This window comes from Chelmon rostratus, chromosome 15, assembly GCF_017976325.1.
Source record: "Chelmon rostratus isolate fCheRos1 chromosome 15, fCheRos1.pri, whole genome shotgun sequence".
NCBI lineage: Eukaryota > Metazoa > Chordata > Actinopteri > Chaetodontiformes > Chaetodontidae > Chelmon > Chelmon rostratus.
The window spans coordinates 9,879,396-9,894,905 of record NC_055672.1 but is presented as its reverse complement, the minus strand read 5'-3'; the positions used below and the strand labels follow the sequence as shown (position 1 = coordinate 9,894,905).

Here is a 15,510-nt window from a genome sequence, read left to right as displayed (position 1 = left end):
AGTAAAGTCAGTAAATTCTGACCCACTTCCACGAAAAGAGGAACAGTTGTAATGAAGATAAAAGTGAGAGAAAAGTGTGTGAGGTAGACACAAATCAGGATAATGACTGATGATTCCAGCACGGCTGACATTGCACTCCACAGGAACTCAAAGGCAGAGGGGAGAATGGGAGGCCCGATTTAGAGCAAGCAGCTGTTGTGGACTTCGCCTCACTACACATCTGCCAAGTCACTGTGGGCAGGGTGCTGAGGTGACTTCCCGAGCACCACCAGTCAGTCTCTGCCTCTTCCTTACATCAAATTCAAATCCTCACTGCTAAAAGACTAACGTCAACACACACTGGACAGACCGTGGTCACTTGCACAATTGAGGGGGAGTACTTTCAATTTACAAGTGTGAACTGCAGTACCGAACAGCTACGGACCCTCAGATGTGCTGACTCAACATGTAGCTGTTGCTTGTTGGTGCCATGTGACTGCACATAGCTCAGCTCAGCCAAGACAAACAGCGTGTCATTACTCTGCCTGGGTAAATGCTACATTGCATAATATCAGACAGGGGTCTTTGCCATGCTGCCGTTTAACCTATTGACTGTTTTAAGTTATGCTTTGATACTATATTTGTATTTCAGTCTTTACACTTGTTCCCACTATTCTGATCAATTTTGTTCATCTGTAACCACTGGAGTATGATTATTTTCATTAGAGTTGACCTCTTCATTTTTGTTGTTTTTTTTTCATTAATTGTCTATAAATGGAAAAAAAAAAGAATGAAAAACGCATCTTCAACTTTTTGCTTGTTTTGTCTCACCAAAATCCAAAAATAAAAGGTCAGCAATTTACAATTATATAAAACAAAGGAAAGCTTCACACAGCTTCCACATTTCAGGAGCTGTAGACACAACGTTTGGAGTTTTTACCTGATGAATGACTTTAGCAAATGGTTATCAAAATTGTTCACGGATTAATCAACTAATCATTTCAGCACCTACATTGAAGCGTTAACACTTGTTTGTTGTTAGCATGGTTGGTGGACACTCCCCTGTTTGCACCTCCAAAGCCAGGCTTAGTGTACTCTTTCCCACTTTGGTCAAGTCCGTGGACTCGGACTGCGGATTTATTATGTGAATACAGAGAAAGACAAAGTTGATATTTGGCTTCAACCTCTGATCTTGACACTCTCTGCAAAAAGACACCAGGCCCCCTTGAGAAGAACTAAGAATCAGTGTCTCTTGGCAGAAGCTAGCCCAAACATCAACACACCGGCAACTGTTTGCAGCAGTGTTTCAGAAGAATTTGTTTGGTCACATCTCATGTGATCTCACAAATCCAGCTGCCTCGCAAGGTAACTGTCACACGACAGCTGAAGAAACATAAATATGGACAGAAGAAATTTGCAGTTGAGAAGTATTGCACAAAGGTAAAAGGCAGCAGCAACATAAAAGCAGAATTTGCCAGATTACATCATATCAACCACAAGCACATCAGCACAGCGGCTCCAGCAGCCTCATAACATTAGCTTGCTGTTATTGTCAAGCACAAAAACATTAACCAGAGCCAACACATTAACCCATTTTATGATTTTGCACAAATGAACTTGCTTGCTAAAGTGATACATGCAGTGATCTCTTCTGGGCTGAAGGACACGTTTGAGACTAATAAACACACATATTTCTTCCACAAAGCCAACATGATTGGACTGTTGGCAAGTGAGTTTGCTTATGAAATGTTGCATGAAGCACAGTTGAGTTAGCAAGTCAGCAATGCAGCAGCACAGTAGAGCAAAAGAGTGGGCAGAGGTTTAACAGTTTAAATAATTTCTCTTATTGAAAAGGGTGCAGTAAATATTTGTTGCAACCAGTAGACATAAGATTGATTTTAATCATAGTTAGGTGCCTAATTTATCACTTTTCACATACACTGACATTGCTGAGATATGAATAGAGTGGGGTCATCTTAGAACATTCTTGTTTTAATGGTTATATAAATTCCTTTTACCATATACTGTAGCTCACACACTGAGGTAGAGCTGTTCCTGAGTATGTGAAAAAGTTTTGTCGCACTTTCTCTTAGTGAGAACAGTTTGTAGAACTACTGTCCAGACACATTTCCGTGGATCCCACTTTCCAAAATACCTGAGGGACACAGGCAATATCCTGCTGCAGTTATTAAACTTTTGACTTTGGGGGTAAAATCCAGTCCTGACTAATAGTACTACTCAGGAATCATTGCAGAGATTTGTATGCGATAATGAGAAATAGAGGCGCAGTCCCAATTCATTCGGCCTTCTCACCCCTGGCTGTAACTTGTAATTACTCCTGCGGAGCTTTGGGGAGGCTGGCAGATTAAAAGGGAGTTGCCCTGAGGCCGACCAACCAGCCAGTCAGTTAGCCGGGCAGCCGGCGAGCCTCTCCTGAAGTGACACCAACTCCCTCGCTGACAGGAATGTCAATGCACCTCTCAAGGTGACACCAGTCTTGCGCAAAGATCACTCAAGACATACAGAAAGTACTTTCAGTATGGCACCCACACCAGTCTGCCCTCTGCATGGGAAAGTAAGTGTTGAGAAAAATCTGAATTAAAAGTCAAAACACCATATGCAGCGGTGGAATGGAATGTGGTACGATTTTGAGGTCCTTATATTTAAAATAATTCAGCAATATGGATATATTATCTGTGACTCTCGCATAAAGAATATTTTATATTTGAATACATAAGGTACATTTTGGTGATATTTCTGTATTTTGACTTTTTAATTTTGAATTCTGACCATTTACCTGTATAAGATTAGCTTAAGAGTGTGGTATTGCTACTTTAACTTAAGGTCTGTGAATACTTCTGCTACCACAGATAGTACAATAATAGTCTTTATTTATCAAGCACTTTTCAACATCCACATTACAAAGTGCTCCACAAAAGCAGCAAAATAAAACAGATTATATCAGGTTTTAAATGCAAATTTCTCCTTGGAGATAAATAAAGTATCTATCTATCTATCTATCTAAAAGAAAAAAAAGACTAAAAGCAGAAGTACAGATGCAAAACATTAAAAATCAGGAAAGGCTCTCCAATAAAAGGTTGAAAAAAACTGTCAGACAAAACTGACAGTTACTTCTATGGAAAAGAAGGCAATGTAGAAATATCATCCTTTTCTTTCATGACTTGTGTTGTGCTCCTTCTGCACATTGGGGAAAATGTTCCATGGCTTCTCTGCCCACTTCCTCTGTCCCACTGTAACTCAAGCTCCTGTCAAGACATTCACTGTGGCAATTACTGGTACTGAACAGCCCTTAACTCACGCCTTCAACCTGCGATCAATGCATACATTGCACTGAAATTGCACGCTAATAATTGGTTCTACTAGTCAATAAACTACCAGACAATAAAGCTAGCAGGGGTGATGGGTCTTTGTAAAAGGCTAGTGCGTCCTCCAGTGGTAAACAAATGTAATTTAAATGCGACAAGCATACTCCAATTCCAGCACTCCAGTGAACCAGGTTAAAAGCTTAAGAGACAAAAGGTGTCGAGACGTAAACCAGGACGTGTGTGCTGTGTGTATTGCCTGGGACCTCAGTGTTGCTAGAACTGGAAGGGAAAGAGAGACAGGAGCGGAACGACTAGAAGTGGGTTTTAAGAAGGTGCCAGGAGGGAATGATTCACAAGAACTGGCAGAGTGAGTAATGGTAGCAAAGTCCTGCACTGGGGCTTTTATGAGGTACTTACTCCCCCCGTTCTCTGCAGCACTGAAAGCTACAGATCATGTATTTCAGTACTTCTACTACGCTGCCTGCCCTTCTGCTCGTCAGATTGGTACGCATCATTAACTGGAAGATTAAAATACTATAAAGAGGTGGCAAGGAGGGATAAGATAACATAGATGTTTTGTTAAGATTCATTTCTGCTCACTTGACTCTGCTATACAAGTCGTAATCAAACATCAGGCTTACCAGTCTCTCCTTTCAATCTGCGATAACAGTGAATTAGCTCAAAGCTCAGGGTTCTTTGGTATATATACAATGAGATGACTGAGTACAAAGACACATTATTCATATTACTTTGTGCCGGATATCCACGGTATCACTTGCTTATGATCCTGGTAACAATTACTAAATGTGTGTATACCGAATAATGGTCACAGTTCAAAACAAGGCTGTTGAGGGAAAATTTACACAGGTTATTCAGACTAAGCTAAATGCATGTTATTCATACACTTATTTTCTATCAATTTCCTATGATGGCACATCAGTCATTGGTATCAAAACAAAAGCTTCACTCCTTAACAGAACCTTACATCAAACAAGACATGCAAAAGCTGAAGCTAAAGATGTTGCACTGAAAGCAGGGGAAAAACAGGAAAACTCAACAGATAGAGATCAGTTTATTTGTCATGCGAGGTACTACTCAGCCTTTGAAAACAGTTGCATAATACCTCTGTTGCTCTGAAGGAGAACCCTAGTACTGAGCTGCATTCTGCATTATGGGAAATGTAGGATCCAGCAGTTTTAAAGCTGAAGTCAAATTGTTGAATAATATATATGAATTTTGCTAGACATGTCATAGACAGTGGAAGCACCCTAGATATCACTGTCTGTGGTTAAGGGCTATGGTTATTTTTCACACACTAAGGTTTCATGAATCAAAGCCTATTTGGTCACATATTATAGTACCATGACCTCGTAAGGTCATAAAATTTCACAAACAATATGCATTCTGTGTTTAACTGATCCAATTGAAAGGGCTGTTTTATTCCTATTTACAAGCATTAGCCTGCTAATGTAGAAACAAAACTTCAATATACGAGTAAACATTAATAACTACAATTTTGTCATTGTAAACACTACTAAAATACCTATGAATCTATTTGGGAGAGCAGCAGGTTCTGGTCATTTGAGACTTACTGCACAATCATTCCTGCAGCTTACATTGAGGCTTGCTCACGCACAGTCTGGTCAGTAGCGAGCCATTAAGACTTGTCGCCTTCCAGTAAATTGTGATGATATCGCCCTCTGCAGGGGAAACAGGACAATCTCAAATAGAGCAACTGTACACACCCTCACTTTGACTGCAACTGTATGCTTCATCCTGCTCTCAATATTTAAAAAAAAAAAAAAAGAAAAAGAAATCTTGAATCCCATAAGTCACCCTTTTAAAGAGGAAGCATCACCAGTGCCAGGGAAACATTTTACACAGCTTGAAGAAAAATGAACTTTATTACTTTTTATTGAGACAGAGTTTTTTCTACGGAAGGTTGACACAAATTCCTACTTGTGAAAAAAAAGCTTTCATCTACAATAAATAATTTAAATACGCACACAATGTAGAACTAGTACTTGAATTTAAACCTGGTGGAAGAAGACAGCAAAGGTAAGCATGCAGATAATCTTGAACTATTTAAAGTTAAGCAAATATCCATAAAAAGCTCAGATTGGATAAAAAGATACAGGTAATCATATGTAAATGTGCAAAATTTGACCAAGAATGATCCTCATCATTTTACTTCAACAGACTTCTGTATTACTCTCACAATATTATCATAAACACAACACCCTGTATATCACTCAATTGTAACCAAAATCAATAAACACTTTTTCTTCATTGATCCTCTGAGGCAGTGTTACCTTGGGTTGCCACATTAAGCGAGACAATATTAACACCCATTTGCAGACTGAGGTGAGACGTTAACAGCAAAAGGCACTAATAAGGAACCATTATATTTTGATTGTGGATCGGACTTTATTGTACATATTACAGTATTATAGAGAATTGAGATCAGTGTGATGAGTATTGTTGAAGCATGAAGTGAGACTGAGCACATGAGACAGAGAAAATGACAAAAAGACCCTTTGAGCTTTTGGCAGCTTATCATTTGTAAGTAGAGAAAGACCATGTGAGAAAAAAAACACAAATGCAATCATGATAAAGAATACCCAACAAAATAAATGTACAACTTCTGATTCCATTGTTTGATGGAACAGTTAAAGCTGGTTATAAAAAGGACAGTATTTATATGTTTTTTTATTAAAACAATAAACATCCAAAGTATTAGAGGGAGGAATACAAGCACAAAAACATTTAGGCAACTGGAACGTTTCAGTATGAACTCAACAGTGCTCTGCAAGATAAGGTCGTTGGTGCATTGTAACATTATGAATTAGAAACTTCAAAATATAAAAAGAATCAAATACATCTCAATTGTGAGGGTGAGGAAGCCAAAGTTACAGCCAGTGTGAGAGCAATGACACAAAAAACTACTACACACTGCTGCTGCTGCTGCTGCTGCTATATGAGACATTTTGTCTTTTAACTATCAGTACACACATCATTATAATGACCAACCTAAACAATTATACAAAAAGTGTGACTACTGAATGTTTAAAGTTGAAATACAGCTGGGAGTCGTTTCAAAACATCCCATGTTCATGGGACAAATTAGCTCTACAGACATTGAGATAATAGTGTAAGAAGAATTACATATTTTGCTTTTTACAATGCAGAAGCTGGTTTACTGAAATGCGCTCTGCCCTGTCTCCTTAACATAAATTATTAAACTTAAAAACCTTCTTTTCAAAACAGAGTTCTTCAAGTACACTTCCAAAAATGTTGGCAAGTATATTCCATGTCGTTTTGGTTGCTGTTGAATGGTAAACAAGTCTAACAGATGACTAAGATTTCACCCAACCCACTCTATTCAGTCTAATGTGCAGTTTATGAAACAATATGTTGCAAACGTTTTTACTAATACTGTTTTGACATGTTTTGAAATGATGGACAGAACAACAGATTGCAATGTCCAAGACTCAAAGGAGTGAGAAAATGTTGAAATACTTTTGGATTTACTGATGTTCAGGGGTAGAGTTAATGTTGTTATCTCCACAGATGTGAGATTTCTTTTCATCTCCCATCCTCCTCTCCCACATGCGTTGCCAAAATATTTATCCGGGTACAAATTTATATGCAACAGGTAAGAAAATCAAGGGTATCCTCAGGTATGCTAGTGTTATATATTAGTGACGGGAGGGTCCGTCAATCAGGCTGCATAATCACTGCAGTGCTCATGAATAACTCAACAACAATTAATAACCTTTGAGGCAAGCTGTTCCTCATCTTGGAGTGATTGCTGATGATAACTTTAAAGTCTGAGTATACGAAGAGAGTAAGTGTTTCGAGTGACCGTGGTTTTCAAATACAGTCATGGCTGTGGTATGGAACTTTTTTGGCAAAACAGAGGCATAAACATTCTGCTGACAGTCTGAAGTAGCTTTGTATACCTCCTCTCTTCCTCCCCCCTGCTCCATGTGTCACAATCAGAAGATGCACCACAATACAATAACCCAAAACGTTAAAATGTTAACATTGTTAACAGAGTAATCATACTAAAATTTTTAAAAAGAATAAAATCTGGAATCCTTCTCCTGTACAGCGACTGGCGATTGTTGATCCCCACCCCCCAGTTGGTTTTGGCAGTGGTCTAACACTTGTGCTTCATGGCAAGCTGTAGAAAAATTGGGGTGAGGGTTGAGGGGTAATACAGTGAGAATTATAAATAACCCTATCAAATGTAGCAGACTCTATCTTCAATAAAAAGCGATAAGAAGAAACAAAGTACAGATTTGACTACTAAAGAGGCGTTTCACAAAGGACAAAAAAGCTGTTAGGGAAGGCTTATTTTACAGGTGACAGAAGGCCAGGGGTCCTGGTGTATTCTAGTCAGGCAATGACCAGGGAATTTTTGTTTATCCCATTAGCGAGGGTTCTAGTGGGCTCGGCTGGAGGCTGATTAGAGAGATGACCAGGCCCACCAATGTAATTCACAAAGCTATGGGGTATGGAGACGTGACGATGGAAGACACACACATTTACGCACACACTACAAACAGAGCATGTTATTGTAGAATGAGAACTGAATTCTACAGATTGAACAAGTGGGGGCAGTAGAGTATCATGCAGAAATGAGGAGTTCTGATTAAAACTGAGCAGTGCTGTCACAGAGTGAGGCGCAGAAATGGAAATGCAGGAGTGAACTAAGTGGAAAAACAGTCAAGGTGACCCTCTCAAACCACTGCACTTGGCTATAATTTGAAGATACACTGTGTGCAGAGGTGCTTTTTCAACACATGCATAGGACTTGGAAGGTAGGGAAACTCAAATCCTTCAGAATACATCCCATCAAGCCATTGTCAAAGGCATCCTCACACAGAAATGTAATCACTTAAATGCAGATGGTCAGGAATGACATCTGTAAAGCTACCCACTGCCTTGAACAGAGGCCTTCGGACATGCAACATTATGAGTATTGATGATAATGCGTAAGACAAATGACAAGTTATAAAACGAAGAATATAAAAGATAATGCCAGTGAGTGAAATGAGAAATTCCAGCAAATGAGTGATTCTTCTTGGGGGTTCGACAGTCATTTTCTCCTGAAACCACCAGAGCCAATGCATTTTTCTCTGCTTATCACAGCTTTTGTAATTCATCACAGTGGGGAAGCTCATCTGCGAGCAGTAAGAGGGCCATGCAAGGCTCTTCGAATGTCTTTCAATTATCCCACCATCACTGGTATGGCATTATGCATCGCCCTTAGATGGCGCATGTCTATCAGAACACTAATAGCATGATGGTGCAGCAGGGACACCTAATTTCACACAAGAAGCCGTGCTGCAAACCCAGGGATGTGTGATATACTGTGTGCTATTAGAAAGACAGTTATGATGATCATAATCAGGTGCGCTCGTAACAAAGCAAAAGATTTTTTCTTGTGTTTCGCAGTAAAACAAATCATATTATGCTAATAGCCTCATTAAACAGCATGCAATTAGTTTTCCTGGAAAACAAGAGATATGGAATGATAGAAGATGAGGGAACATCCTACAAAGAACTAGAAAGGAGATTGTAAATGAGGGAAGAAGAAAAAAAGCTATTATCTTCGCAGAGCAGAGAGCACCACTGCTGAGAGGCTGGAGTCACAATGGAGGAACTCTTCCAAATATCCTCAGGTTTAAGTACAATGTTTGATCTTTTGGCTGCACCAATAATGACTTTAAAATAATGACTAGATGTTCTATAACACATGAGGTGGGGTTCAAGTCATGCTTGTCATACATTTCAATGCAGTGTATTGAAATGCATACAGCCCACCCTGAGGTTATACATTGTAATGTATCTTGCTAACATATTGCCTCACCTTGTGCGCAGTGACAGCAAACTGTTCGGCACTGTTCATCATGTCTGCAGTCCTCTCTTCAGCCCGACCTAATCGCTCGCCACGCTCATTCAGAGCCTGGCTGGCCTTCTGTACAGCACTCGTCACACTGTCTGCAGCTGAGTGTAGTATACTGTTACCTGTAGATAAGGGTTGGGATGGGAGAGGCAAGACAGAGCAAAGAGAAGTGAAGAAGAAAAGAAAAGTAAAGTGCACATGAAAGAAGAGAGAAAAGACAAAAGGGGAAAGAAATTGTGATTCCTTTGGTGGACAACAGAGTGTGTGATACCAGTTCTGACAAATGAACTTGTGACATTTCATGGGTGTAGTTTAATCAGTGACCCTTGGAATTAGTGTTAATGGTGGAAGACAAAAACATTGCAAAATAAATGGCCTCCCCATCAGGTGCAACGTGGGAAGGTGGCTAATGAGTTTTCTCAAAGCTGATTCACTTCGAGGAAAGATCAAGTGAAATTAACCTTTCCTAACTTCAAAGGATGCAAATGGAAACACATGCAACACATTATTTAATGTGACTTTTTCAGAAAGCATGTCATTCCTGGTAACAATCAGCACTGCTTTTCTTCAGTTTTGAACTTGTGCTGCCACCTCTGCGATTACTTGCCTCTTTTCTGGACAAAAGTGTAAAAAGGAGAGGATATGTGCTCGGTTGCATGGGCAGCCCTGCAGACCCAGTAGTGGATATAAGACAGAGAACACATCCTCCAATAGCTGTGGCAGCCCTGCGGATGTTTCCTCCAACAAGTCATTAATCTAACGCACATCAAGAACCAGACTAGGAGCAGCAATCTTCATGCAGCTTTTCTATTTGTTGGCAATACAGTTGCACTGTTCCAGTGGGGTGAGTTTGCTACTGCAACATTTGCATGTCAAAAAAGAGTCTAAGGAGTCTTTCAGTCTGTGGAATAATTAATAACAGTAGAGCGGCACCACGAGGCTCAAAACATGACAAAAACACAAATAAAAAAATATCTAGGAGCCCAAGAATCTGTCTATTGTAATATATATTTTCAAGGGACCGATTTAGTGATGAGCAGCTCAGCCACTCCAGGAATGTCAAACATACAGTTAAATCATATTAAATATCTACAACTGCACTGTCTACTCTTGTACCTAACTTTAAAAAGTGGACAGGTGAAAAATAAAGAAAATCACAACGAACACCCAGAGAAAAGATAAGATAGATTAAATCTCTCGAGCTCTACCTTCAAATATACAGTAAATTAGTTTGAGGGGAAGGCACAGGCTGAGCAAAGCTGGAAGGTACTGACTGTATTAAGACTTGACAAGCTTGAGTCCATCTACTCCCCCAGGAAACTGCAATATAGTGAGTGTATGTCCCGTGGCATCAAGGCAGATAGGCTGAGTGACAGATAATCGGGACAGCTCTACTGCAGTGGTTTATATGACAGCCCGAAAGCAGCCAGTGAGGCCAGCTGGTGTTCCTTCAAAAGAAGTTAACTTGATAAAGTCAAAGCAGGGTGTGTTGAGACACACCTGTGCCGCAGACACACTGATGGATGCATAAATGTTCATACCCACACCTGTGCGCACTAAGCGAAATGGAAATGCATGCAAAACCGAAGGCCCTTCTTCAGTCAGTTTACCAGAGATTAAAGTAAATTAACCACAGACTGCCACACTGACACGTGGCTAACACATTCAGACCAATGATGAGATAAGCTTCATATCTGTTGGAATTCTTTTTTCATTGGTTTAAAATTTTAAGTATTAGAATTTGTCTACAGCATACAAGAGCTCCACAGTCTACAGCTACAACCTGAATATTTCTTAACTAGGAACTCTGTAGCCATTAGCAAAGGGAAGTTCATGTGAAGTTATCATAGACTGCAAATGTGGATTCTGGTTTACACTGGCTAAAACATATTTCTGCTCTGCTTCTATTTGAAGAAAAAAAATTCTTAAAGCATCAGTAGAAAGGATAAGACCTTTTCACCTTCAGACAGATTCCTCTTAATCCTCTCTTTCTCCAGAGGAGCCTGGGGAGTAATACTCCTATCACCTTCAATATAACCCCCTCTCACAACCCCTCCACACTATGCACTCAAAGAACATCAACCTTTATTTGTCTGCACTCCGTGTTTCTTTTCTCTGGTGCCTTTTCTTTTCTATACTCAGAGATCAACGGCGGGCTGCAGCGTGGGCTCCCCCAGTGGAGATGTAATTACAGAGAAGGCAGGGTGGGGACATTCTGCAGAGCTTATGAAGGGGCTGCAGCACCAGGAACTGAATGAAACATGTGTAGGAGTGGATTATGTTATATGGCCCTATTGTTATGATTTAAACTCTGAGCCTTAGTGGCTCTTAACTTAAAAGTGGGAGCTGACCCGCCATCACTGTTAGTGGGGATGACAGCAGTTCTTCTATGTTACTTAGGAGCTTCACTGGTATGAATCCATTTACATAATACATAATCTGCATTTTATTGACATGACTGTTAAGATGATAAATCTAAAAACTGATCTTTTTGTTGCCTTGTTGATAAAGAATGACGCACAGTACCAAACCCCGTACATCATGACTGCCTCTCTCAACAATAGAGGAGGAATTTTGTTGCTATAACCCATGATATCAGAAAACCCCTGTGTTTCTTACACAACTGAGAGTGAACAAAGAGGAAAGTTGTTTTCTGGCAAAGAGAATTTTCCAGAAAATACAAGCTATGAGATGACAACTATAACAAGGAAGGGAAAAGTTCATTATAAGTCAACCACTCCTTTTCCAGCTCTGCTGTAAGCAGCAGACTACAGCCTACACTGCTGCTGCGCTGAAGAAAATAAGCTGATGGTTATCAACAGGAACATGTCAGATACACTTCAAGAGATGCTGACAGTCAAGTCACATTTACTCTCAGAGCATATGGGATTGATTAGATTAGATGGCTAACGGCAAGAACAAAACACACCTACACAAAAAGATCCATGCTACAGTGCCTTTAGTATTTTCACTCTGGCAGCGTACATGATCATATGATCACTGTGTGAGGATGATGCTGTGGGGTATGATTTGTGTGAGTGTTGGTATGTAGTGAGTGTCTTACAGTAATTTCTTTTAAGTATTCTTTCAAGTATTAGGGAGCACATACTTATCTGCACTTCAACAAGTACCATCAAAAATTCTCCTTATTACCCAGATAAAACCAAGGGGCTTTAGGCTGTGGTTAATCATCCAAAGAAACATTAACATTCTGTCAGGGATTTCTGTAAGTCAGGTCTATTCTACTAGTGGCCTGCGGTCCAGATACGGCCTTCTTGAATTTTTCTATGGCCCGCAAAAGGCTGCCAACAAATCGGGCTGGCATGTGTGTGATATGGCAAACAAAACTAAGATACATATCTCTGAGCTACTCTGACACATCTGAACCATAGACTCATATGATCTGAACCAGAATAGTATAAATATATAACAGGGATATTGAACTTCAAAAGCAAGTGGGCTAAGTAGGAATATCACTGGGGGTTTGTGGGCCACGCAGACCACTTTTTCTACAAATTAGTTAAACAGATACATGGAATAGACTAGTCACACACATCCCCTTTCTTTCACCACAAGGTATCATTACAGTCATTTGAGACAGCACTTAATACAGAAATGTAAAAAAGTTGCATCTAAAAACCAGGTCCATATCCAGAAATGTAGAAAACAAAAGGACTATAGTAAAACAATATCAATCAGACTAACAGTAGGTAGGCCTGTTACTAATGTCCTCAACAACACTTTCAAGCATACACAAAGAGCCTTTAAAATTGGTTCATATCCATAAGTGGATCCCAAACTCCACATTCCGGATTTAGCAGACTCTGAAGTGGTGGTGCATTGTTCTGCTGTGCAGCAACACCTGTGCACATTCATGGAATTCACCTTCACGGAAGAGGAACCAAAAGAAAACCTGTCCTACTTCCTCACCACAAAATTCATCAGCAGAGGTTTGCAAAGGAACTTCTAAACAAGCCTTCTGTATTTTTGGAAAATGTAGTTAAAATAGGAATCAAAAACATTTCACCAACTGCTAAGCACGGTGAGGATCTTTCAAAATCAGGATTTATCTATTCATACAAATACATTTAACTGTACTTAAAAAAGAGAAAAATATCTTTTGTACCAATTTACAGTTTATTTTAAATTCACGGACAATTATGTCACATTATGTGAAATATGTGGCTGTTTCAATGTGTTAAGAATATTTCTTCTTTCTTCTAAAAGTTATCACAAAGAAAGGAAAGGCAGCCAGAGAAGTAAACAAGGAAGTGTGAGAGGAATATTGAAACTGTATCAAGTATATTTCCAAATTCTAACAGCTATGCTGTGATAAATTCCACGTGAACCACAACTACACTTACAAGTTAAGTGTTGCTGTGATAAAAGCATGTCTTTTAATTTGTTTTTAAATTCAGCAGATGGAAGTTTATTTTGCTCTCTGTGTAAAAGCAGCACTTTCTGAGTAATGGAGGTATAAAGCTCTAAAGTGAATATGTAAATAATTTGAAATCAATAAATCAGGATGAAGGCCAAGGCCGAAAAAAGAGCAAAACATTTCTCCTTTAATGCTTCTGTGGTCTGGTATTTTGACAAGTTTTCTTATATAAAAAGATTAAAGCAGGAGAAATAGAAACAAAATCTCAGAAAATTTCACACACTTAACATGCTTCATAATTACACTAGTTAGTTTCTTTATACTTTAGTTTCCTATGCACGGAAAACTAGAAAAGTAAGTTTACAATAAATAAAGCTCTAAAGTCTTTAAGTAATAATGCACTTTCTGGACAATTTCAAATGGATTGCATACAACTATGTTAAAAAAAAATGAGAAAAAAATGATTCAACAAGGTTAAGGTAATCAACATCAGACACTGTGGCCTAAAGACACAGTTAAGAACTATGATACTTTTCGTCATTCCGTTTTTTTTTTTATAATTGTCACAGAGAACGTGAACATTACACTGCAAAAGAGCAAAGGTCAATATGTTGATATTTCTGAGCATTTGCATAGCAAATAAAAGCATCAACCAATCACATTGTGCAGAATGGATGTCATGTCATAACTCCATGTCAAGAATGAGCTGGCAGGAATCTGTTTGAACCTTTTATTGAATAAGTGTTGCATTGCTGCCAGCATGACTCGCTGCAATGGGAAATATTTGTGATTTGTTTATTCGTGATGTTCCTGGTGTGCAAAGGCCTTTATGCAGCTCTTGCTGCTGCAAGATAAATCCTGTTGCAGTTTAATTAATGCAAATCTCGACATTATCTGCAGCAGCATAATGAAACTATACCAGAGGTTCAACCAGGAAGGGCACCTCCCCCCGGCACTCCTGACACACACATATTATTACTGGGTAGCCCTTTATCCAATCACTTCTCTCCACATTTTTCCTGCAATTATTACTTAAAGAGTTAATACTCTTTTTCCTCCCTTTCAGTGGTCACCCCCAGACCTTTTACACAGAGCAGTTCTCCCTTCCTCTGTGCTCTTCTCAAATCATTAGCCATCTGTACATTCCTCTCATTTTCAGATACCACTCCCCATACACTGTACATGCACCCTACCGTATGTTTATCATTATATCACTGTCCATCACCAGAATCCAGGACTTTGACTTGCTTAGCGTCAGCAGTCACAGGTGATCTTCATTTTGACCTACATAATCTCAATCACACTATTATTCAATCATTAATGTGGATGCTGAGGTTTACAACAACCTTGTTATAAACAGCAATTATGAAATTAATCTGGATTATCATGTTTATTCCTCCTACCTGAAATACATTTGACTTACTTTTAATTCATAAATATATGCGTCCTACAGACACTCACATTTACATTGGAGTGAGGTGGATGTTTAGCCTGAATAGCTCCTTCAACACCGTGGTTAACCCCTTAGAAAAAGCCAAAGAGATCACTCTGCCCATGACATTTTTTCATCAGGAGAAAGGCTTGACCTTGCTCACTCAGTCAGCCTTTAGTTTTCAGTCACAGTGCCTTGCTGAAGCCTTTTAAACCAGCATGACAAAGGACACCAATGAGCACAAACATGCACATCCAGTCCTGAATGTAACAGAGACTGGTGCCAACACTGACAGAAAAACAGCTACTAGGTATTCATGAACAGCCTACTCTCAGTGGTTTTAATCAGCAGATAAATGTCAGCATCACACAACGCATTAAACAGCCATAATTCCCCATCATTATAGTCTTGACTAAGCTTAAATGTTAATTCATGAAAGGCTATACAGAAGCACAGAATACTGAAAAAAACATTAGGAAGA

At 39.3% G+C, this 15,510-nt stretch overlaps 1 protein-coding gene across 2 annotated transcripts in view; it reads right to left on the bottom strand.

The window, feature by feature from the left end:
* Positions 1–5,269: 5,269 nt before the first annotated feature.
* stxbp6 (syntaxin binding protein 6 (amisyn)) overlaps positions 5,270–15,510 on the bottom strand; it is a 64,081-nt gene continuing 53,840 nt past the window's right edge. For both annotated transcript variants that reach the window (XM_041954555.1, XM_041954554.1), the window contains exons 5-6: positions 9,184–9,341; positions 5,270–7,491 (exon numbers count right to left, since the gene is read on the bottom strand). In XM_041954555.1, the coding sequence (XP_041810489.1) occupies positions 7,468–7,491; positions 9,184–9,341 (182 nt within the window). In that variant the 3' untranslated portion in view covers positions 5,270–7,467. The remainder of the gene's footprint in view (positions 7,492–9,183; positions 9,342–15,510) is intronic.